A 23933-nucleotide genomic window follows, 5' to 3' on the forward strand; every position below is an offset into this window, starting at 1 on the left:
TATTAACTTATTCAGATCAGTTGCAGTGATTTCACGCGAATTATGTGCACTCACTACGCTATATAATTTTATATTGTTTTACTAAGGTAGTACTTGAGCGTTTATTAAACGGCCTTAATTTGTCAGGAACTATTTCGTGGAGAGGGTATGAGAGGGGAAACTGCAGAAGGTAGCTGCTGTGCCGCGTTGCCAACGGCGGTCGGTAGACGCGCCATGCTTGCGCCTCGCTATGCAGGTTTTAAAAAAAAATTTTCTGGAGTGGAAATGAATTCCCGAAAGCACCAAGAAAGTGAAGACAGAGAGCCATTTTATTGAAGAACACTTCATCAATACACAGCCGAAGATAATAGTTTCATCAGGGGCAAACAGCTTTAAAACCAGTCCATAATGTCGAGACGTATATTTGAGGGATCGTCCGACGTTTGTGCGCGGGCGCGAGTAACAGCGGGCGCAAGAGAGAAGAGCTGGGGATCGCCAGCCGTTTGTGCGTAGGCGCGAGTAAGAGCGGGCGCGAGAGAGAAATTTTGGGGGCTTTTGCTCCTAGAATATATGACTCAGCCTAGGCGCTACGGAAGGGGCAATCCAAAGGGTGTAAACTGTTCTATGCTGATAACGGGCGTGCCGTTCGTTACTGGAAAGTACCGGGCTCGCAGCGTTAAAGAAAGGAAACGCATCAAGGCAAATAACGATCATCGTTGTGTGGCAGAAGGGGCAAGCCAAATTGTGTAACTTTGCCTAAGAGTGTAGGCACTACTAGGGTGCCTAGCACTACGGAGGAGGTTTCTTAGCGCGTGTTGTAGGCGCTTGCTCCTAGGCGTGCCAGCATTGCGGTGTGGGTAAAGCCCCTTGTGGGGTCGAGTTTGTGTACGCTCGAACGCTGGCTGCCGGCGCGGTAAAATGGATGAAGCAGCGGTCACTGGCGCCCGATTTGGCGACCATTGTGTAGGACATGCTGTCTCGCACCTGCGGCGCTCGGGCTAAGTCAGTCGTGGCGGATCATAGCTTGCGACCGTAGTAGAGCCCGGGCCGCATATATTGAAGATCTAGAAGGCAGAGCGCCCTAGTAAGTCTGTCCGACGTACCTTCAGAGGCAAAGTTCTGACTCGTGTTGCAGAAGTCGCGGGGCGCGGTAATGCTGAACTTGGCGTCACAAGTTGACGGCTGGACGTAATTACATTTAATCAATCGTGTTTTAAAGCGAAGCTTTCTTTGCCTCTTCCTTCGACTTTTCCGCTGCTGCTGCTGCTGCTGCTGCTGAGGGCTGCTGTCGCGCACACCACGTCGGGGGGTGGTTCCGAGCGCGTATATAGATGACGTATATATAGGACGTTGTTGAAGGAAGATACCTTTCTCATCGAGAACGAGGAATATGGGATTTATTTACAGTATCTACATCAGAACGTTACAGTTCATCAGTCTACCATGACTGAAAGAGGAATGCACCCTGAGGAGCCACCAACGGATCCTTCATACACTCTGTCCTCCCTAAATCCCTAGGTGAGGAAAAACGGCCGTTCGACCAGAGGGAGCGTTCAAAGTCATCGTAGCCGACCCGCCTTTGAGGGGGAGGGTTTACGCTCTTGCTTCCGCACAGGTTTCACTGACCACCGAGTTGAGAGGGTTCCCGCAGACACGGGTCCTGCCCCGAGCAGGCGCCTCTTCATCCCAGTGTTCACCCTGCAGACAATGGCCACCGCGTCTGTCCATGACTTCTAAGCCCTGTGAGACGGCTGCAAGACATTTCTCAGGATTTCCACCGCTTCTAACAAGCCGTGACTGCCACGGCTAATCTACTAAATACTTGGTCCGCCGACTGCGTTTAGTCATAGCGGCGCCGAGTGGGTGTTGGTGCGGCATACCGTCGTCCCTACAAAACGAGTCGCCCAAGCAGGTGGGGAAGGCTTCCAAGGTCGCTTCTGGAAAGCTCGCCACCCTCGCAGCTGCAGCTGGCTAGGAAAATTTTGTGGGTCCGTTCCCTTGCAGGCCGTTCGTAACAGCTCCTCCATGGCCCGGAAAATCTCGACTGACCAGTGCTGATAACCGCTGGGCAGGAAGAGAATGGCTGGTGGCAAGGGGGGGACTCTGTCTCTGCTCTCGTACGCTTCCGCGCTTTTCAGCCGCTCGACTAGGTTGGCCTTTAAGCCGTATGCAAACTCCGGATACCCCTCGCTATCCTTCTTGCCTGTGCTTCTAAACCTTTGCCGAAAAGCTTCGGCTGAAAGACGATATTTCTTCAGAAGGCTAGCCTCAACTTTCGCATAATCATATGTATCCTGTGCACTGAGTCTGGCGATTACTTCCGCAGCCTCACATGGCAACATAGACAGCAACCGCTGTGGCCATGTACCCAGACGGAAGTTCACCTTCTCGCAAGTCCTTTTGAAATTTCCTAGGAACAAGCCTATGTCGTTCCCGACCTCAAATGGCTTTAAAAGCCTGTTCATGCGGTATGATTCTGCCTCACTTGATCGTTCCAGAGCCCCTTCACTTCCTCGAGACAACTCCAAACGCTTGCTTTCACGTTCAAGTTGCATTTTTCTTAACTGGCGATAATTCTCGCGTTCCTCTCTCTTTCTGTCCCGTTCTTCTCTCTCTTTGTCCCGTTTCTCTCTTTTCTTAAGAAGTTCCAACCCCATTTCAATGTCTTCCTCACTGGCCTGTCCGTAAATTAGCTGCAAAAATAATAATTATGATTTTAGGATTTCTTTGCGTACCTCTAGGCCCAGTTGCTCACCAACAATCAACAATTCGTCTCTCAGCAATGTCCTTAACTCCATGATTGCTGATTTACTGCCTTGGTCCTGCTCGCTAAACCTACCTAGAAAAACACAACCTAGCTAACAATCAACAATCTAGCTTCCCTACTGTTCTAAACAGAACAACCACAAAATGAAGCCTAAATCTCGAGAGTCAAAGCAAGAACCAAGCACTCACCCCAGACACATCACCACGTCGCAAAGTCCGTCTCACCGCTGTCCGTCAGTTGTGATGGTTGGGGTCGGGCATGAAATAGATGGTAACTGGCCCATGCCGTCGTCCAACTTATCCACGCCGAGGACGTTGTTGAAGGGAGAGACTTGTTCCCATCGAAAACGAGGAAAATGAGATTTATTTATAGTACCTACATCATAGCGTTACAGTTCATCAGTCTACCATGACTGAAAGAGGAATGCACCCTGAGGAGCCACCAACGGATCCTTCAATACACGCTGTCCTCCCTAAATCCCTAGGTGAGAGAAAAACGGCCGTTCGACCAAACGGAGCGTTCAAAGTCATCGTAGCCGACCCGCCTTTGAAGGGGAGGGTTTACGCTCTCACTTCCGCACAGGTTTCACTGACCACACCGAGGTGAGAGGATTCTCGCAGACACGGGTCCTGCCCCGAGCAGGCGCGTCTTCATCCCAGTGTTGACCCTGCAGACAATGGCCACCGCGTCTGTCCATGACTTCTAAGCCCCGTGAGACGGCTGCAAGACATCTTCTCTCAGGATTTCCACCGCTTCTAACAAGCCGTGACTGCCACGGCGAATCTACTAACAATACTTGGTCCGCCGACTGCTTTTAGTCATAGCGGCGCCGAGGGGGCGTTGATGCGGCACACCGTCGTCCCTACAAAACGAGTCGCCCCAGCAGGTGGGGAAGGCTTTCAAGGTCGATTCTGGGAAGTTCGCCACCCTCGCAGCTGCAGCTGGCTGGGAAAATTTTGTAGGTCGGTACCCTTTCCGGTAACAGCCCGCCGCGTTAGCTTTGCGGCTATGGCATTGCTAGAGGCCGTGGATTTGATCCCAACCGCGGCAGCCGCATTTCGACGGGGGCGAAATAGAAAACGCACGTGCACTTAGATTTTGGGACACGTTAAAGAACATCATGGTGTCAAAATTAATCCGGAGTCCGCCGCTATGGCGTGCCTCATAATCCGAGTGTGGTTTGGCACGTACTTACAGCCCCATAATCCAATTTAAGTTTAATACTTCTGCCACAATGCGATGTGCCATGTGAGGAAATGACAACGCTCAACCCTCTCAAAGGTTATAAAATACAGCGCACAACAACGGCTCAAGCAGACACCTTTCCCTGTGTATTCTGTATACTACGCAGACAAACAGCAGTGGTGCACGCAATGTAACATTTCACACCAACTCACCACTCTCGTTTTAGTCTAAACGTCGAAGAAATTAGGCTTTATCAGTCAACATCACCGCTAATTATCGTCAATCAAAGCACCCAGCACGAAAAGCTTCGCTTACATCGATTCCCGTAGTGCGTGGGATCTGCATAATTTTTTTTCTCTTTTTCAAACATGACTGAGTGGCGTCGCCTGGTGGGAGAATCTGAACTACACGCAAGATGAAACTTGCAAAAATCATATATTCCTACAAAAATTATCGAGTAATTTATGGTTAGAATTGTGGTTTCTGCCACAAGCAATTAAAGAAATAGTTTGGTGCAGCTAGAAAAAGAAATGGTATACGTAAGTTGTAATGAACAATGCATCGCCACGGCGATAATTTCAGGAGGTGTCCGGACCCTTAATCCTCCCGCTGATTACAGTCATGGGCAACGCATATCTTGTTTCAGGCGAACTACTGGCAGCAATGAATCTGTAATAAAGAGAAGAAACAGTTTGTAAATAAATAAATGATAACGCGTTCTTACAATTTTCCGTGATCTGCTACAAAACTCCTTGCAGCTGTAAAAAAAAGGCGACATCCTACGTCAAAGACGAGCCTGCCCCGCCGTCCTTCCACTGAAGCGTGCGAGCTGACAGTAGTGAGCGAGCAGCGAGACTCCACGGTATCTTCAAGGGCATACCAACTGTTTCTCGAGGGTGGAGGGCAAGGCCGCAGACGATCTGATCCCTCGCTCTGTATGTATATATATATATATATATATATATATATATATATATATATATATATATATATATGTGTGTGTGTGTGTGTGTGTGTGTGTTGCGAATTACTATTGCAATAAGTGACATAGCCTGTCTGTCAGTTATATTTAACAGTCGAGGACCTATATATAAGAAATTCTGAACCATGGGAACCCGAAAAATGATCTGTATTTGCATTTATCTCTTGCAACTATATAAACTCTCAAGATGATACAGGAACTAAAGGCAATAAGTGTCCCACAGTGTCCCGCAGGATTCCGCCCAGTAGCAGCAGTACGGCGCAAATAAGAAAATGTACATTTGTGGCCACTCTGCTAAGAAATAAAATTTAGCTTCAGCTGTAGTTTGTTTAGTGGGCTTCCCAGCGTGCAGCCGAAAGTGCTAGTGCCCGCTTTCAAAAGTGGCGGTGCAAATGACATACCTTGCCCCCCCTCACCCTTTTGTCAGCGGAGGGGGGGAGGGGCAAGTTTCCCCATTGCCTCCCCAGTAGATACGCCAAGGGTGCTTTGATAACGTATGCTTTGATAACGACCCCGAGGCATTTTGGAGCACAGTCATCTGGCGCGAGGCAGTCGTCTTCGATGGGTTTGGAGTGTCTTGGCATGAACTCCTGTTAGAAGAAACAACTTGGCGTAACGACCCTGGAACGAAAAAACGTTCCCGAAAAGAACTCATGCGATGACATTAGACCCGTCGGGATGGTGCCGGGGATTTGGCGTTGCGCTGCGAAGTCCAAGGGCGCAGGATCAAATCCCGTCCGCGGCGGCGGATTTCGATGGGGGTGAAATGCAAAAAAAGAAGAGAAAAAAAACCGCCCGTGTTACGTGCATTGAGGGCGCGTTAAAGATTCCCTGGTGGTCAAAAATTAATCCGGAGTCGCCCACTACGGCGTGCCTCATAATCAAAAAGTGGTTTTACCAAGTAGAACCCCAGAATTCAATTCAATGATGGCTTTACAACTTTCCGGTAACAGCCTCATTCCCACTGCGTAGAACTTGGCCCCGCGAGACTTAGACGGTACTGAGTGTCCCACAAGCGCGACAAGAAATGTGAAGCTAGAAAACAGCTAGAGTGCACACAATATATTTGTACCTCGAAAGCATGTGCATGGAAGGGAGAAACAGGGCCAGAACGTTGGCAGCCATGTGTACAGGGTAACTTGACGCACACGTAAGCAACCCGGCGTAATTAAAAGACAGAAACGGAGATGGTAAATTTGATGAAAATAATGTAAACAAAATATTTCGTGCATGCAATATTACAAAGACAAGCACGAAATCAGAAAAAAAAATATTTGTACGAAAACGCAAACGTTAGTAGCCATGCCTATAATGTGAGAGCATTATAAGTGGCCTTTACTTCTGTCCGTCTGCTGAAGCATGTGGGCCGGTCCCGCAAGCAGTGAAATCTAAATATGTGAGCCGATCTCGAAGACTGTGAAGTCTATAGCACAACGTGTCAGAGCGTCATCTTTCACTGGTTAAGAACTCGATTAGACTTCTCAAAGAGCGACTTTCGCACGTGAAGCATGCATACGATCGTGGCCTAACTAATACATTGTTGAATCATTAGGCTGTTGCTGGAAGACAGAGATTCGATCCTACCATCGGTCACGCATTTCTTCATAGCATTAGAGGTAGACCTTACACGCTTTGTAGGTATCTAACAAAAACTCGAGGTTTGTCGATCGCACGCAGTCGCGTCACAAGAAGTCGCAGAACAGACACGAGGTGCAGAAACGTCCCTTTGATAAATGAGAGCGTGCAAGATCCACCTGTGGCGCGCGTAGCTGTCGAGACGTCACAATCATCACACTCCAAGTATGTTATCGCATACTCAGAGATTTCGCGATGCAATATATATATATATATATATATATATATATATATATATATATATATTCAGTTCTGCGACCTGGCTGCCTGAGTCCACTGTGATAAAGGAACGTACCTTCATTCCATTCAGGTCTGTGACGTTAGGCTGTGCGCTCAGCGCGGCCACATGCAAATCAATCGCCAGGGCATTCTTGCAGGTGTCTATTTTGATGTCGGTAGTTTTATTTGGCACCAACCTCTCCCACAGCAGTGAAACAGCACACCCGCCGCGGTAGCTTAGCGGCTATGGTGTTCCGCTGCTAAGCACAAGATCGCGGGATCAAATCCCGGCGGCCTCATTTCGATAGGGGCGAAATGCAAAAAACACTCGTGATCCGGGCGTTGGGGGCCCGTTAAAAATCTCCTGGTGGTCAGGTTGGATCCAGAGTCCACCATTACGGTGTGCCTCATATTCGTGGTTGCATGACTTACCTGCATATGCATAGTTACTATGTGTGCTTTACTGAACCAGGTTTTCACTGTTTTTATTTTTGTATATTGATTGAATTTATATGTTAGTTTCCTTTGTATTATACCAGCCCTACTTGGTTTACGGACTGCAGTGTATGTTCTAAATAAAATAAAAATAACAATAAATCGTGGTTTTGGCACGTAAAACGCCAGAATTCAATTCACGCACAAACAGACTGCCTGTTGAGAAGCTTCATGTTGCCGTTCGGGGCCGCAAGAACAGAAGGAATGGTGTGTTAGTCTTCCATTGTATTCGTTTGTGGAATGTGCTCGAGAACGAATAGATCCTGGCATTTCCTTTCATCGCCTTACGACTCACTGTAGGTTCGAAGACTTTGTCGGGAGGCACCTCCATGTTCAGTGAGTGCACAAGGGCGTCCTCGCTGTTGAGTCACTGCCAAGGCCGGTCCACTTTCTGGATGCGGCCACCGCCGACGTCACCGCAAACGTCCGCATTTGTCCATCTCTGTCGAACAAAGAAGCCGCGTCTCAAATGTACACGTACAAATACAAAAAAGAGGCGAAAAAAAAGAACAACGAAGGCAGGTGGTACTGGAGCTAGTGATCATGACATATCTATTTGGGAGATGGCCAAGAACCGGGTGATATTAAGAGAACAAAAAAGTGATTGAAAGTATGAAAAAAATACGATCATAAATCAAGTAAAGTAAATGTAATAGAGAAACCAGCCCTGCATAAGAAATAAATAAAATAATTAGGAATGTGATAATTAAGGAAAAGAAAATGAGTCTGGTAAAGGGCATCTCACAGATATTGAACGCAATTTTCTGAAGTTTATCATTTTTGTGTTATTTGTATTTTATAATTTGACGAAGGAAAATGTATCGCGAGAAATATGGTAGCAAATATCTAAAATAGAAAAGAAAAGTAAAGTCTTTTTTTTTTCACAAAGGCAATCATGGACGGCTCGGCAAACGTTCCTGTGGTTTAGCGTAGCACTGATGCTCCGAGCAAGAGTGCACGAGCGTCTACATAAAGTTAGCCCAACGTTACGAAGTGCTCCAAGAAGACGTTTTCGTTTAATGGAAAGCCGCCGGTAGGATATAAGAATGGGATCAAAGGATTCCAACTCATTGCAGATATAGCACAGAGGAGATACCGCCATACCTGATCTGTGCGATTAAAAATAAAACTATGCAGATCCAACCTACACGTTGGAATCATAGAATCGAAGTTTTCGAGAAGCGGTTAAGTAAATGGCATGCAATTGATTATATCCTGCACAGCATTTTGCACCGTAGCGATTACTGCCAGTGAAGGTGGCAAGACGCGAAGACCCCAACCACGTGAACCACGTGACTGCGCATTAGTGTAATGCGCAGTCACGTTGGTCTCACACGGTCGATGAACTCGTCGCAAAACTCATACAGAAGTACCTGCCTGTCCGTCGCGACGGAGATCCGTCGACCCAACTCCCGGACTACCGAGGCCCTCCCCGCCCCGACTGGGCGAAGACTTCTCCATCGCCGAGGTCAGACAGGCCATCTTCGTGCTCAACCGCAAGTCTGCGCCGGGTCCGGACGGAGTCGCCAACAGAATGTTGAGAAACCTCGACGACACGTCGATTGTCTTTCTGACCGACAAGATAAACGAGTCCTGGAAGAACGCCATTGTACCTGCAGAATGGGAGGCGGCCTGCACGGTGCTCATTCCCAAGCCCGGCAAGGCCCCGAACATCGAAAACTTGAGGCCGATTTCTCTGACCTCCTGCGTCGGCAAGGTCATGGCGCGCGTCGTCCTCAACAGGCTTAACGGGTACCTCTAAGACAACGAGGTTTACACGTACAACATGATCGGCTTCCGCGCCGGACTCTCAACGCAAGATGCCATGAAACTAATCAAGCATCAGATTGTGGATGGCCGTTCCAGAGACGTCAAGGCTCTGCTCGGTCTGTACCTCGAGAAGGCTTTCGACAACGTGCTCCACACCTTCATCGTCAAGATCATTTCAGACCTGGGTCTCGGTTCCAGATTCCACAGCTGCGTCAGCTCTTTTCTAACTGACAGGAAGGCCAAGCTTCGCATTGGAGACTTCGCTCCGAAGATGTGCCCCTCGGAGGGCGGGGTACTCCTCAGGGCGCCGTCATCTCCCCAAAATCTGTATGATTGTCTTTCCGAGAGGTTGGCTCACGTCGAGGACGTCAAGCACACCATCTACGCCGATGACATCACCATATGGTGCTCCAGCAGCTGCGAGGGCAGAGTCGAAGAAGCCATGCAGGAGGCGATCGACGTGATCGAGGAGTATCTCCGCCCCACCGGTCTTCGGTGCTCCCCCGCCAAGTCGGAGCTCCTACTTTACAGAAAAGAGAAGGGAGGCAGACCCAAAGATTGGAAGCTGCAGTCTCCGAAAGCAGCATCAAACTTCGCACTTGTGACGGGGGGGGGTGATACCTAGGGTCGACGTTATCCGGGTCCTGGGCATGTTTGTCGAATTCAACGGCGGGAACGGAACTGCTCTCCGCAAGATCATCGCAAAGACGGACAGCGCTTTCCGCCTCGTTCACAGAATCGCAAACCGGCATCGAGGCATGAAGGAAAACAATCTTCTCAGGCTGATCAAAGCCTTCATACTCTGCCACCTCACGTACACGATTTCTATGCACAAGTGGCTCAGAGCGGAGCGAGACAAGCTCAACGTTCTCATCCGCAAAGTAGTCAAGAGGGCTCTTGGACTACCCATAAGGACCCATACCGAGGATCTCTTGAAGCTGGGGGTACATAACACTGCCGAGGAGATTGCCGAAGCCCAAGAACGCGCGCAACTCAGTCGCCTGGCCACCACAGCTGCAGGTAGGCGCATCCTCGAAGAGCTGGGTTTCTACCCTGCGGAATTCCCGACGGTCAGTACCCCGATCCCTAGGTGCATTCGAGACAAGTTCGTAGTGGCCCCTATGCCCCGAAACATCCATCCCGTCCACAACGAGGGCAGACGCAAGGCCAGAGCAGCAGCCATCCTCAAACCGATCAAGCAACACGACATTAGAGCAAGCTTCGTCGACGACGCGGAGTACAGTGACGGGAAGACCTTTGCCGTCGTTGTGGTCGACTCGAGCGGAAAGATTTCCAATAGCGCCTCGATTCGCACTTCAGACCCCGGAGTCGCCGAGCAAGTCGCCATCGCCCTCGCCCTGCTAGACGGTCGTGGGTCCGAAATCTATCGTGATTCCAAAACGGCAGTTAGGGCTTTTCAGAAGGGTTGCATCGCCAAGGAAACTGTTCGTCTTCTTAGCGGCTCGAGTCCACATGCTCTCACAAACCATTCCATTCACTGGTTTCCCGCTCACGTAGGATCGGTCGAGGGTGCTCCCCCGAACCTCAATGAGTCTGCTCACGAGGCTGCGTGTGACCTCATCGACCGCGTATCCTCTATAAGGAGCACTGACTCACCTCCTCTCTACGATCACAGGGACGCTCCCGCTACTCAGAACGAGATTATTAAATATTTCTACATGTTCAGAAGGGTCTTTCCACCCCCTCACCCCAAGTTGAATAGGGCGCAAGCCGTTTCGCTTAGGCTTCTACAGACCAGCACATATCCGTGTCTGTCCGCTCTCCACGAGGCTTACCCCGACGTGTATCGCGACGACGGCTGCCCGTCCTGCGGCCAGACCTCCACTCTACCTCACATGCTCTGGGAGTGCGGGACGACATACCCCAAGTTCATCAAGGAGGAGTGGGACTCGCTTCTGCGTAGCCCCGCTCTAGAAGAGCAAATCCTGGCCGTCCGGCGTGCCCTCGACCGGGCCGGTGGGCTAGACCTGCCGGTCCCGACGTGGGACTATCCGGGTGCGCGACGAGTTCGCGTCCTCGCCGGACCTGCAATAAAATTTATTCACTCACTCACTCACTCACTCACTCACTCACTCACTCAGTCACGTGGTTCACGGGGTTGGGGTCTCCGCGTCTTACACTGTCTCCGAGATTGGCCACATTTGCTTTGACACTATCCAGGGTCGGCGCGCCCACTAGAGCGGGCCGATCGTGGAGATAGTGCAACAGAAAACTGATTTTTACTAGGCGAAAGATCGACCAAGCAGATGCACCGAATCCCAAACAATGGAAAATTAGGCATAGACAGGTTTGCTTCATTAAAGGAATTGCCCTTTTGATCACGTACATCTGTTGCAATCGTGGTATTTAGGTATAGTTTATTTTACCACTGAGAAATATGTGGGAAACAAGGTCAACAGCCAGGACCTCCGTAAGGGCGTAGCTATTATACTTATCTTGTAGCCTAAACAAAAAAAAAAAAACAGGATATTCTGGCTACGCCACTGATGGGCTCAGGAATGTGGACACCCGGACCCAGCGCTGAGGCAGATAGCAGTTGAACAATGTGCGCTATAAGCATCGCCGGATAAATGCCTGACCAAATTTTGTAGCAACTCAGTCACTAATCGCATGTCCAAACCTTTCGCAATTTAATCTAATGACTCTGACGATGTTTTGCAGCTATGGCTACTACGTCAACATTAATTGGACATTGGTATAGCCTTGCGAAAGCGAAGAAACCTAAAAGAGCGCACTTATTATCGGCACTATTCAACAGAATACCTTTACTTTAGGACAACTTAATTGCTGGAAGCAGCCCAAGCTCATGCAAATTTCCAAGACGAGTCAGTACGGAAATCCGACATGTTGCATTCACCGCATAGATGTATAGCTCTTCCTTCAACTGCAGGAACGCCTGTTTGGTTTCGCCTGGTTTGTTGCCTATGGGTATCGCTCAGCCCACTGCGGGGGACCAGCCATGAATCGAGCAGCAGTAAAAAGGGCAGAAAACTTAAATTGAACTTTGTGAATGAAGAATGATATATTCTTAAATGAATACTAATCGTTTATATCAATTTTAGGGCTATTATAGATAATTTGAAATTATTGTTTTTTTTTCATGGTGAGGAAAAAACTGATAAAATTAACATGGTAGTCTTTTTGTTTCGCTTACAAAATTAAATATGGCATCAGATACGTTTCTATTGCAGCATGCTATAGTTCCGACACCCAAAGATATATTACAGGAAGCGTAATGCCCAGTCCATGTAGACGAAGCTTCCCGAAGTCTCTTTCTTTGCCTGTTGAACCTACGACATCCTATAGAGAAATGTTGCAAAGCTTGCGGTTCATTGCAATAATAGCGCTGATGAAAAGGAGCCAAACCAGATCTGCTATAGTGAGCCTGCTGACTCGTTTGAAGTTAGTCGCTTGTGCTCTGGTACCCATACCAAATGGACGAGGCGTAGATGTTGGAGGATGGATGAATAAAATTCACGGTGAATGGCAGATGAATTTGGCACTTATAGAGCAGAACAAACGGACAAGGAGTCAGTCATGATTACGGCTGAAGAAATAGATGCGGAACGTTTTCGTAGAACTACAATGATAGTTCATTACTCTGCCTAGAATATTGGTGTAAAGTCAGGCAGTCGAAAAGAGATATACCAATTTAGTAACGATGAAAAAATTCCTACTCCTGCCCTTTCTTCACTGACAGAAGCATATATATGTAACAGACATTTTAGGTACAGAAGCTTAGCATATTTAGGAAATACATAATCAATTTCAACTCTTACTTGCATCGCTGTTTTCCCTTTGTTGCCGTGATAAAAACGCCGTCTTATTTTTTATTTTTCCGGATAATTTTTTATGTTATCTTTTTAATTACACATTAACACCATTGGGTTTACTACGTGTTACTGATAATATAACTTTATATATAGCTCACCACTGACTCGCTGGCGGCGTTTTACAGCTATCATCAGTATCGCCCTGGACCCCGCGACAGGCTCATACCACGAAGCGGCTGCGCCTGCAAGGTGAGCGAAACATGCCTTGAGGGCGTCGGTGCGCAATGACCGACGAGCCGGCTGGATCGGCCGCTCGCCGCGTAGTTGACGTCTTCGCACACGCTTCGACGGACGTTCGCGGCGATGTCCCCATCGAGGAAAATTCCCTGCTTGATGCACACTGCACGCATCGACAAGAGTACTGTTGTAGTTTGGCGGGTCGCTCAAGTGGCACAGGGACACTGTTGTCAGATGACGCAGTGTCTGAACTGAGCGTTGACGAACTTCTCGTTTGTTCAGCGAACACAGAGAGGTGCGCTCAGCGACCATCCTTGACGGCAGATGACCAGTGCGGAGAGCAAAACGCGAGCATGCGTGCCCATTCTCGAGACGGGCCAAGTGTTACAGATGCACGTCGCTCAGGAGACAGCATTCTTCCCAACGAAGAGATGCCAAAAGAAAAAGGAGATGAAGAGAAAAGGTCGACCAAGGAGATTGGCGGCGCAACAAAATTGGAAGAGGACGCCGACTCGAGCTTCCTCGGAGGCTGGGGAGAGAAGATCGGCCTCAACGTCATCACGGCCTTTCCGATGTACGAAGCTAGGCCCCGTGCAGACGCTCCGGACGAGGACGAAGTTGTGAGGAGATTCGCAATTTTCGCGGAGGAACGCGGCAGTCGCGAAGGCCTCCGCCGCCGAGGCGAGCCGCGCCAGGAGCTGCCGTGCGAGAGAAAGAAGCCGCCACGAAGCCGGTCACGGTACAAGCCGTGTCCGCGAGACGAAGAGGACGACAGACAACGCACGCTTAGCAAACGAAGGGGCGGAAATCTCTGCGAAGGTCGGCAACGGGACAGCCCCGACATTAAGTTCGTTAACGAAGTAATGGATAATCTTATTGAAGAATTCGAAGCTCAACCTATCCTCAAGAAACCCGTGCCACGCCGTTCGGCGTCACCGCGTCGTGGCGACCGGTCACCACCGAGGAGGAGGACGTCACCTGCCAGAACACGTTCCTCGCCAGTGCGTGGCCCCAGGAGGTCGTCGCCCCGTGGTCCACGAGCAGCATCGCGGTTGAGGAGCTACGCTTCAACGGTGGTTCGCAGCCGATCGTCTTCGGACCAGCCCGATGACAAGGAACTGGAGCGCGTGTGGACAGTTTGCTCCTTGCTGGAATCGATCACGGGAGATGTGACGACGGAAGCGCGACGAGTGTACGAGCCACGCGGTGATATCTCCCTGACAAAGAACAGAGCGGTCAATGGCAAAGTAGGTACTGACCAAGTCAGCGAAGACGCACCCAAAGAATACATTCCCAAGAAAAGCAAGCATGCCCCAAGAAAAAACAGAAAGAAAATTAAGGAGAAAGAAAGCGCTAAAGCAAGAAAAGCGCGAAGGAAGTCAACGGAAAAGAACACCAATAGCAAGAAGTATACAACACGATCAAGGCAGAGAGGCACATCGAGACAAGAAGAGGAACCAGAAAGCGACGAAGAGCCTGAAACAGTTGAGAAAAAGTACAAGTATCGAGGACGATCTCGACAAAGGTTGAGGCGCGAAGATGAGCTGGAAAGCGATGAATGGCCTGAAGGATCAGAAGAAAAAGAAAGCGGAAAATCTGGAGCACGATTGAGACAGAGGTTGAGGCGCGAAGAGGAGCTGGAATGCGACGAAGTCGAACCTAGGCCGAGCCGAAGCAATCGTGGCGAGCATGCCAAAGCAGAAAGAGGTGAAGTGGTTACAGAGGCTGAAACGAGCGCCACGGAAATTTCCATTGACGACCTGGTGGAAACAGACGAAACAGCGGATGCGACGACAGAAGAACGAGCGAAGGCGTCCAAGAAAAGGAAGGTTCGATTTTTCACAAACCTCGTGTTTCGAAGGCGACCGTCGTCAGCTGTAGAACAAACCCTGTCGGAACAACCTGTGTTTTCCAAAAGGGGGCCAGGAGAAATTATGTGGAGGCAGTACGATAAGGCCGTAGTTCGAACATCTTCTGATGGAATAATTGATGCAGAGATCGAAGCGAGCCAGGAAGAAGAACAGTGGTCCACCAAACAGAGTGTAGCGAGGCGAAGCTCTTCAGGCCACATTTTGGTCACAGTAGATCCTCGTCGCAAGCCCAGGCGCACTCAAGATGACTCAGAAGACGGCTGTTTCTCCAAGGTATCAAAAGTTGAAGGCCTCGCAATCGAGGTTGACGGTAATGTATCCGAAGACGATGAGTCACTGCAAGAGCCGAAAAAGAAATACTACTGCAAGCTTCAGAAGCCTGGCACCAATGATGATGGACGGGACATAGCCACAGAAAATGCTATGTTCCTTCTGGAGCGAAGCTCACCGATCGTCGTGCGCAACGAGTCGTCTTCGTCAATCTACGGTGGCGGTATCGAGCTCAAGACTGGTTTAAAAGCACGTTCGTCGTTCGAAGAGACCTATGAACCACTAGTGGAAGACGATGATCAGCCACTGTTCCGAGCGCGCATAGGCCGTCGTTCGGCCATGCCGCCAGACGAACCACGCGAGGACGAACAGGACGTGCACGTACTCAAAGCGCGAATCGGTCGCCGTAGCAACCCCTCAGTTACCGGTTCTGTGACGAGAGCAGCCAGTGTCATATGCACCGACAGCGAAGGCAGGAACGTGCACCACATCCTTTCCGACGGCGTTGATATTGCTAGGCGGCCTAGCCGGTCAATGTCTATCGACCCAGGCCAGGGAGACACCACTGTTCCGGAATCCGTCAGCAGGGTGTTGCACAGGGCCCGCAGGCACCGCCATTCCCCCTGGTCCAGGTCCAGGTCCAGGTCGCGCCACAGGAGCCACAGATACCGCAGACCGCTGTGCGATCTTAGGCGCTCGTCACAGATGTCGCACGCGGTGCAGCTCATCCGTGCCGCCTCTGTACCGCCTTATCAGTACATGTGTGCTCAGCAACCTGCCACTCAGGTGTACACGTCATTCTCGCCGCCTCCTATGCCGCCTCCTGTGCGGCCGCCTCTTTATTCACCTTCCATTGTGCCACCCGTTTGCATGGAGCCGAACCTTCGCTTCGAAAACCGCAGGTACCACAGACGTCCCCCGCCATGGGTTTTTCGGCGGCAGCCGCCGCCGTATACTCAGGAGATGATTATTTCGCAGCAAAACCTGTCGCAGGTACAGCCCGCCTCATTGGCAACCGCGAGCAGGGCGACGACCACCGCATCGTTCGCCACAGCGCTCGATGCCGAAGTCTCTCAACAGCAGCAGCAGCAGCAGCAGCAGCAGCAGCAGCAGCAGCAGCAGCAGCAGCAGCAGCAGCAGCAGTCAACCATGATTATTTCTCAAGGAAGCACAAACGAAGGCCCTTCGGCGCAGTTCCACGTGACCACATCAGCGGCTGTTCCGGAGACGACTGTCGTAGTAGAACCGCTAGACCAGACACTCGTTTGCGTTACCACAACACCGGCGACATCGGCGAGGCGCTCAGATTCGACGGCATGCCGACGACTATCAACGTCTACGGAAATCAGGCCCAGCACCACAGCGCAAAGCGTCGACGCCGTTCACTTCGCCGAGAGCTCGCAGGGAAACGACGGCAGCTCAAGCTCGGATACACATGTCACAACCGTGTGGCAAGCTCGCTTCCTGGATGAGTGGGAGCAGGAAAAACAGCCACCCGAAGCCAAATCAACTGACCTGATAATTTCCAGGGAGAACCGCTTGTACGGTACCTTGGTGAAGAATTTGCCCCAGCGTGGTCACAGCATGCTTTACATTATCCTACTGGTGGGCACGCTTGCAGGAATGGCAGCCACCTTCAGCATTTATGCCAGGCGTCAAGCACGCCATGTGAGCACGGAGAACGACGCCGATACTGAAGGCAGTGGCCAGCAGCCGTTGATGTTCGGCCCATGGGTGAATGGTGACACCGCCAAGAGGGCGTCCTGCTTCGACCCGTCATGCATCAACCAGTTTGTACAGCTGTCTCGGTCGCTTGACTCTACCGTGAGTCCGTGTCAGAACTTCTATGGTCACGTGTGCTCTGCGCGGCGGACCAACGGCACCGTTGACGAGCAAATAGCACAACAGACCGAATCCCGTGTGGTAGGCTTTTTTAAGGGCATCGGCAGCCCCGACAGGGACTTGCCTGTGGCGTCTGCCTCGAGACGCCTCTGGAAGGACTGCGTCGACTTGGCTACGCTGAGCAAGTTAGGCAGGGCGCCTTTGCAGGCACTGCTCAACCTGACGGGCTTGGGTGGCTGGCCGTACGCTGGCGTAGTGCAGCCTGGGCAAGTGTGGAGGACGGCCGGCAGGCTGCAGCGGCTCATGGGGCTGGCACCACTCGTCGGTGTTGTTGCGCTGCCCGATGGCGCCATGCAACTGGTCCCGGGCGACCAGGGGAGCCTGGAAGCCGACGACGTGCTCGACTCTATGCTGGCACTGCGGCGCAACAACTCGCGTCTGCGCGATTTGGCGGCGGACGTGGCCGACCTGGGGCGACGGCTGAGCGGCTTGCACGAGCGTCGCGCGCCCACCGACGGCGCCGACGTGCAACCGCCGCAGCTCTACCTGGACGCGGCGCTAGAAGGTTTGCAGAGGCCAAGCCAAGTGCACGTAGGCGAGGCAGGATTGCTGAAGCAGTACATGCTTCTCGCGAACAAGAGCAGTTCCCGTACGGTGCTTAACCTGCTCGGCTACAGGCTTATCCGACACGTTGACCTCTTCACGCCGGCTGTTGTGAAGGCTGACCTCAACTCGGGAGCCTCATCCAGAAGGTGTGTTGATGATGATTACTACAAACGGTCGCTGGCAACTTCTACTTCAACCTCCAGTTGAAGTCGATGAAAGAGAATGTCTTTCTGAACGAATTGGATGTTAGAATGGGGCGGAGTCACTGCGCACGGCACTCTGTCGCGTCACCATTCGGGTGAAGTGAGTATAACAAGCGTTGGACTGCGGTTTCTTATTTTCATTTTTTTTTATTGCGCTATCTCCGAGATTGGCCTGCAAAAGAGGCTAGAAACAGACATACGCGGTACAGAAAGGTGGGGCTAACTCACCATGGAAGATGTCGTCTTCACAATTTTAGGAATTTCTTTTTTTTATTTCTGAACCAAAGTAGGTTACCGCAGCAGCTGCGAGCTCCGTTGAATTCTCTGCCGTTGATGCAGCTATCGCTCCTGACAGAGGCATGCAGGGTTGTCACACACGTCATTGAAGCATAAAGTCAAGTGTAGTTATGAGGAGCTCACGCATGTAGGATGCGTTATGAAAATACCTATGAAACCGATTTGACGCCTCCAAGCGTTGATGCACGCGTGAGGGGAACATATATATGCTGGTCTACCATGCCTGAGGCAACGTCAATCCAAGGCAATGGCAAGCGCGCGTCAGGGGATGACGTAATTTTCATTGCATCCGTGCACCGGTCCGAAGTCTGCGACAGACCTCAACAAGAACCGCTTCCGCGGTAATAGGGTAATATACTGTGATTTGTCATACACGCTCTTGCCTGTGCTTGCAGGGAGTCCCTGTGCGCGCGCATGACCCTCGAATATGCACTGACGGGCGACGCAGCCGAGTACGTGCGCTACGCATCGCTGCGAAGCCACCTTGACTTCGACTTGGTGCGATCGACAGTGGCGCAGCTGAAGCGCGTGCTGGTCGCGAAGCTGTCGGAACTGCGTTGGATGGACGGCGCCACGCGTAAGAGCGCCCAGACGCGCCTGCGGGAGCTCAAGGTGCGTGCCCCGCATGTGGTTCGCGGAAGGCGCGCGCGAGCCACATGGCGCGTTTCCGCGCAGGTGCGCTTCTTCTTCGACCGATACGAGGGCAGCAACGGGAGCGCGCAGGCCCGCTGGCCGACCGCACTCCCGTCGCAGGCGTTGGCCACCTACCAGAGGTTCCGCGAGGCGCGCTTCCGGAGCCAGTTGTCCCAAGGCGACGACGTGCTGGGCGCCGAGCAGCAGTGCGCCTACGACGTCGGATACAAGGTACGCGTGCTTGTAGGTGCAGCGAGCCTTTCTCGGCTCGCATATACATACTTCGCCGTGGATGGCTTGCTTGTATGTATGCACAACTGAGGTCGAGAGATGCAGGAGAGCAGGTCGGTTGGTGTGTAGCACTGTCGAGGATAAAATCAATAAGATGGCGCAATAAGCGGTACAGCGAGCAAGACGAAACAAGTTGCAACGCGAGCGATATTTTCTCATATCGCTGTGATAGTGACCTTTGTACTGTGACAGTAATAACAATAATAAAACGCGTGCAAGAAGCTTTGATTTATGCGAAAAGCGCGAAAGAACAAGGATGGATGCAGAGCACGTGCAGTATGACCGCGTATAAACGATTGAAATGTTTTTATTTGAGACTGACATATACCAGGTGATATTTTTTAGCGGCACCAAATTTTATATTGCCTGTTGCAGATAGTATAACTCTATCTCTCGAGCTAAATTAGTCGATGAGGCCGCCATTACTTCTACGAGAAAGCAAAATGCTTAAATCAATAATTGCCGTAAGTATACAACTTCTTAATTAATTACTTTACGACACATATTTCAATCTTTTAATTATAGCCGTTGAGTTCGCAAGGCGTATTCGCTTGAAACGAATTCTCAGGACTATACACCAGTTTCGAGACATTAGTTTTCATAATGCCTGGCGAAATGCATTGGCGTTCCAGTTACTTTTGTTTTTCAATGCATAAAACAGCGTTTTCCTAAAAAAAATAAGTGGAACAACGTTGTTCCACTTAATTTTGGCGCAGGTTTGACGGCGCATACCTAAACCGGCGCCAACCTCAGAATTTTTTCCGTATCGATATGCCTTGCAAATTCGCTAGCTACAATTCGTACATCGAAATATGAGCCGCGACGTAATTAATTAAATATTTAATTGGTGCAGTTGCGTTATTATTCAATTAAGCATCTTTATTTTCCCATAGAAGTAATGTCCGCCTCATCGAGTAAGGGTTTAATTGTGCTATTTGCCATAGGCATTTCTTTTTTATGTGGTGCAACAAAAAGAAAAAGAAAAAAACGAGGACACCCTATAGCATGTCAAGTTTCAAAATATACTTGTCAGATAGTAAGCGCTCGTCCTGTGCTCTTCCCTCGTTCTTGTTCGTTGGTGATTTTCGCAATAATGAACGCTCGCCAATTCGTCCAATTTGCCATTTTAATAAAAGTTTTGATGACATGCGTGAGTGTTCGAAAAAGCGAGGGTTTCCCAGTGAACATTTAGTACCGACGTATAGCGTTCGTGTTGTTTCATCTTGCTCTGTATCCCGTGTATTGCGCTATTTTATCATTGACAATCTGAAGTTGAGATGAGCTAAGGGAGATCGATGTGAGAAGCCCCTATGCCATGGCAGCGGACGCTGTCATGTCAAAACGAATACCTGTGCCTTAACCCTCACGTTTTGACAAAATCACGCCGGCCTTTAGGGTACCCCTTCCATTTGTTGTTCCTTGGAATGTTCGGGACTGATCTAGAAGCTGCCTATTCAAACGTCCATAGGCACTGCTTGCAACTGGCCTAGTTAGTGAAGTTCCTTGATTTCATGATAGCGCTTCACTCGTATACAGTCTTCCCACGAAACACAGAAGCTCTTAAAAACGTCTCGAAATAAACGTGGCCCTGTCCTCGAGTCATATATAGGTTAGCGCTTAGAATTTAGGCAACCCTATGAATTCTTCATTCCTGAAAATATAAGTTCCATCTGACATCTCAGCTGTTGCAGTTCTCTTCGTATACAGACAGTACACCCCACCAGCACCTTTGTAACTGCATTTTTCTCGCTACGGTAGCTTAAGTGCCGCAAGCGGGCTTCATCTTCTGCTACTTGGTGTTCTGAGAAAGTGTCAGAGCGACGTATTATACGCCACCTGGAGTTTCGCCGCGACGCCACCCAGAGAACGCGAATGTAACTCGGTACCTGTGTATTACATACGCTGCCCCGTGACAAAGCGGCGGCTCGTCCGATCCCGCTCGGTCTTCGACCAGAAGGAGAGACAGAGGTTGCACTGCGTGAAAAGGCGACCTGCAAGGAGCACTGCTTATTGACTACGAGGAAGAGGAGAAGGGGAAAGAAGTAATTCGATCGAGTGTTCGGTGTAATTAATGCAGGTGCTGTTCGTCGGGCTGTCTGTCGTGGAGGTGCGCGAGCCCGAGAACCCCGCGTGGCCCGCGTTTCAGGCGGCGCGGCTGGGCCCGCGCCTGGCGCGCTGCCTGCTGCACGTGCTGCTGCAGCGCGTGCACTGGTCGGCCGCGTCACGTGGCCGGCTGGACGCACTACGTAGCCGCGGCTGCGGAGGTACGACGGTTGCCGACGTTGGAGCCCTGGCGCCGGCCAAGGACGTCTTCGACACGTACGTGCGCCGGCTCGGACAAGGCGCCAGCAACACGCCCAGCTGGGACAAGGTACGCTTTCCTCCGAGATGCTCGGATTCGAGTGCCTTGGGGCAGAGGCACACGCTCGCACGGGAGCGCAAAGAAGGCACGATGCGCGCGTTTTCGCGTCGGCTCTTATTAAAACCTGCGCCTGAGCAACGATCAACGCGAATATTTTGCCGCGAGAGCATGCAGCCTCTTGAATGAACAACAGTGCGGGGGAGAAGGTGAAATGCTTACCTGAAGATCCAAAATGTAATGATGATGATGATGATGATGATGATGATAATAATAATAATGAGTTTATTCTATCTCTGCATTTTTTCCCTGTCAGCCGCAGCCGCTACAGGGGGTGGTTTCATGCCCTAAAAAGCTTTTATGCGACAATGCACGCCTCTGAGCTTGTGTTAGCCACAAGACAACCGGCACCCTAGGTAGAAAACCTAATGGTACCCTATAACAGCTCGCAGCGAGAAATATGCGATTTTTTAAACTGTACGTAATTATGGTAATTATGACGTACTTAAGACAGATTATGCTTTCATAACTTCATAATACGCGTTCGTGACCTTCAAGACTGAGGTCACACCGCGCCTCCTCGTCTTCCGGCACAGGCTCCGTGTTGTCGCTGTAGAAGTTCCGTTACGCCTCGTCGAAGGCGTCGTCCGGAAACCTTTACGGCGAAAACTGCAAGCAGACGTAGTCGATGCACAAAACCGTGCGACATCTATTGCGCGCAGTGGAAGGCAGGCAATTTAAAACCACGATTCCTAGTCATAGCGTCGGAACAGCAAGAAAGTAGGATCATTGACGGAAGTATGTGATGAAAGTGTGTTTACAACGTACCGCTGTTCACATTATGTGGAGGTGTAGTCTGTAAATGTCCACCTTGTGGACATGTCCGTTTTGCTTGCTGCTGAAGTGCTGATTGGCTGGCCTGGGGAGCCAGCGAGAAAGAAACAGGCGCCCATCCGAAGCTAGTTTCCTTCTCGCTGTTTCAGCTCCAGCCAATCGGCTGGAGCTGAAAAGGACGGCTGGAGCAGCCGGAATGGACAGTCCACTGAGTGGACACTTAAGAATAACCGCCCACCCATCCCATTCTGCAAGAAAAGACTGAGGCGTGTAGCATCCTTTTCGAGCGTCGTTATGCCGCGAAGAACCTCAATTGGTTTTTCGTCTGCAGGGATGAACGAACCTCGTGGATTACGCGCTTGCAGACGGACCATCGGGGCTACTGGCTGATTAGTCTTTGGTTAGCTTAGACATTCGATAGCGAAACCGATAAGCTATAGCGAACTCCCATATCTATCATACTGTCGTTACTTCGCGCAGGCGTTCTACCTTGTTTACGCCAACTCTCTGTGCGAGGACCCGGACCACCAGAGGAGACCACAGCAGCACGACGGTCCGCACTGGGAGCGCGTCAACAGGCCGTTGTCCACCGACCCGAAATTCCAGAAGGTGTTCCAGTGTCACCCCCAAGAAAGCAACAGCGCGTGCTCCTTTTGGGGAGCATGATGATCCCGACTCGGTTCACTCGCCCCAACTATTTCCAATTAAATAGTCACCGTACATTTGTCAGTCATTTGCGGGTCTACTGGCGCCTTACATGGTTTTACAAACGCGATACCGATGGATTTCACTTTCGAATGCAATTGGCGATTGCAGCGTATGCTTAAAACCTGGCCGAGGCGGAAGGCGGCTGAGTGGATGAGGAGGAAACAGCAGCGTGGCACGACAACCGCCGGCGCTGGCGTAATTTCGATCGCGCACTCAGCCAGTCTCATCTGCTCGCTACACGTACGTCGCAGCGCTTCGTCGCTAATGTTTGTGCCACTCGAAAGTTGGCTGCATAGCGACACACGAAGATGCCGGCTACAGTGTTTAGAATGTTAACGCACCCATAGCATAACCAGTGGTGGGCTTACTCTTATTCAGGCGACAATATTCCTCTGAAGTGGGCAAAATGGTTTACAGCGTGCAGTACTCTCATTGTAAATAATAGCACTCTCGCGCACTGCCAACAGTTCCTAAGGTTGCACTTTTGAACACAGCAGACAGACAGACAGACAGACAGACAGACAACGAACTTTATTTAATCCTGAGGAGCTACTGTCAGGACCTCCTAACGGGAGGCCATTTGAACACAGCACAATTATTTTTTCTCGAAAACTTACATCCCTCTCTCTCTCTCTCCCTCTCTCTCTCTCTCTCTCTCTCTCTCTCTCTCTATATATATATATATATATATATATATATATATGCAAATGCAGGTACTGATTCATTTGCTATCTGTCTGTTACTAACCCCACTTAATTGTGGTTATAAGCATATTATTATTTTATCAAACTCATAAAAACAAATTTGCGCTCGTGCCATAGTATTGCCGATCAGTACCAGCACGGATAAATTTCTCGAACTGGGTTTACACAATACCCTATAGACGAGATAATAGAAGCGCACAACGTCGCGCAGTACGAGCGTTTGGCCAAAAACAGAACAGGACGACAGATCCT

The 23933-nt window shown here is 50.4% G+C and overlaps 1 protein-coding gene across 1 annotated transcript; it reads left to right on the forward strand.

Annotated features, from left to right (window-relative positions):
- The first annotated feature begins 13416 nt into the window (after positions 1 to 13416).
- On the forward strand, positions 13417 to 23002 carry LOC126542557 (uncharacterized). The gene is made up of 5 exons (XM_050189692.3): positions 13417 to 17798; positions 18548 to 18764; positions 18828 to 19016; positions 21154 to 21447; positions 22750 to 23002. The coding sequence occupies exons 1-5, from the start codon at positions 13417 to 13419 to the stop codon at positions 22933 to 22935; spliced, it is 5268 nt and encodes a 1755-aa protein (XP_050045649.3). The 3' UTR covers positions 22936 to 23002.
- The last annotated feature ends 931 nt before the right edge of the window (positions 23003 to 23933 follow it).

Source organism: Dermacentor andersoni, chromosome 2 (assembly GCF_023375885.2).
Source record: "Dermacentor andersoni chromosome 2, qqDerAnde1_hic_scaffold, whole genome shotgun sequence".
NCBI classification, from domain to species: domain Eukaryota; kingdom Metazoa; phylum Arthropoda; class Arachnida; order Ixodida; family Ixodidae; genus Dermacentor; species Dermacentor andersoni.

Bases quoted from the DNA above. Each gene is read 5' to 3' on its own strand.
- LOC126542557 (XM_050189692.3), top strand. From the start codon at position 13,417: ATGCGTGCCCATTCTCGAGACGGGCCAAGTGTTACAGATGCACGTCGC. The intron at 17,799-18,547 runs GTGTGTTGATGA...CTGTGCTTGCAG, and splicing joins TCGGGAGCCTCATCCAGAAG to GGAGTCCCTGTGCGCGCGCA. The intron at 18,765-18,827 runs GTGCGTGCCCCG...GTTTCCGCGCAG, and splicing joins CGCGCCTGCGGGAGCTCAAG to GTGCGCTTCTTCTTCGACCG.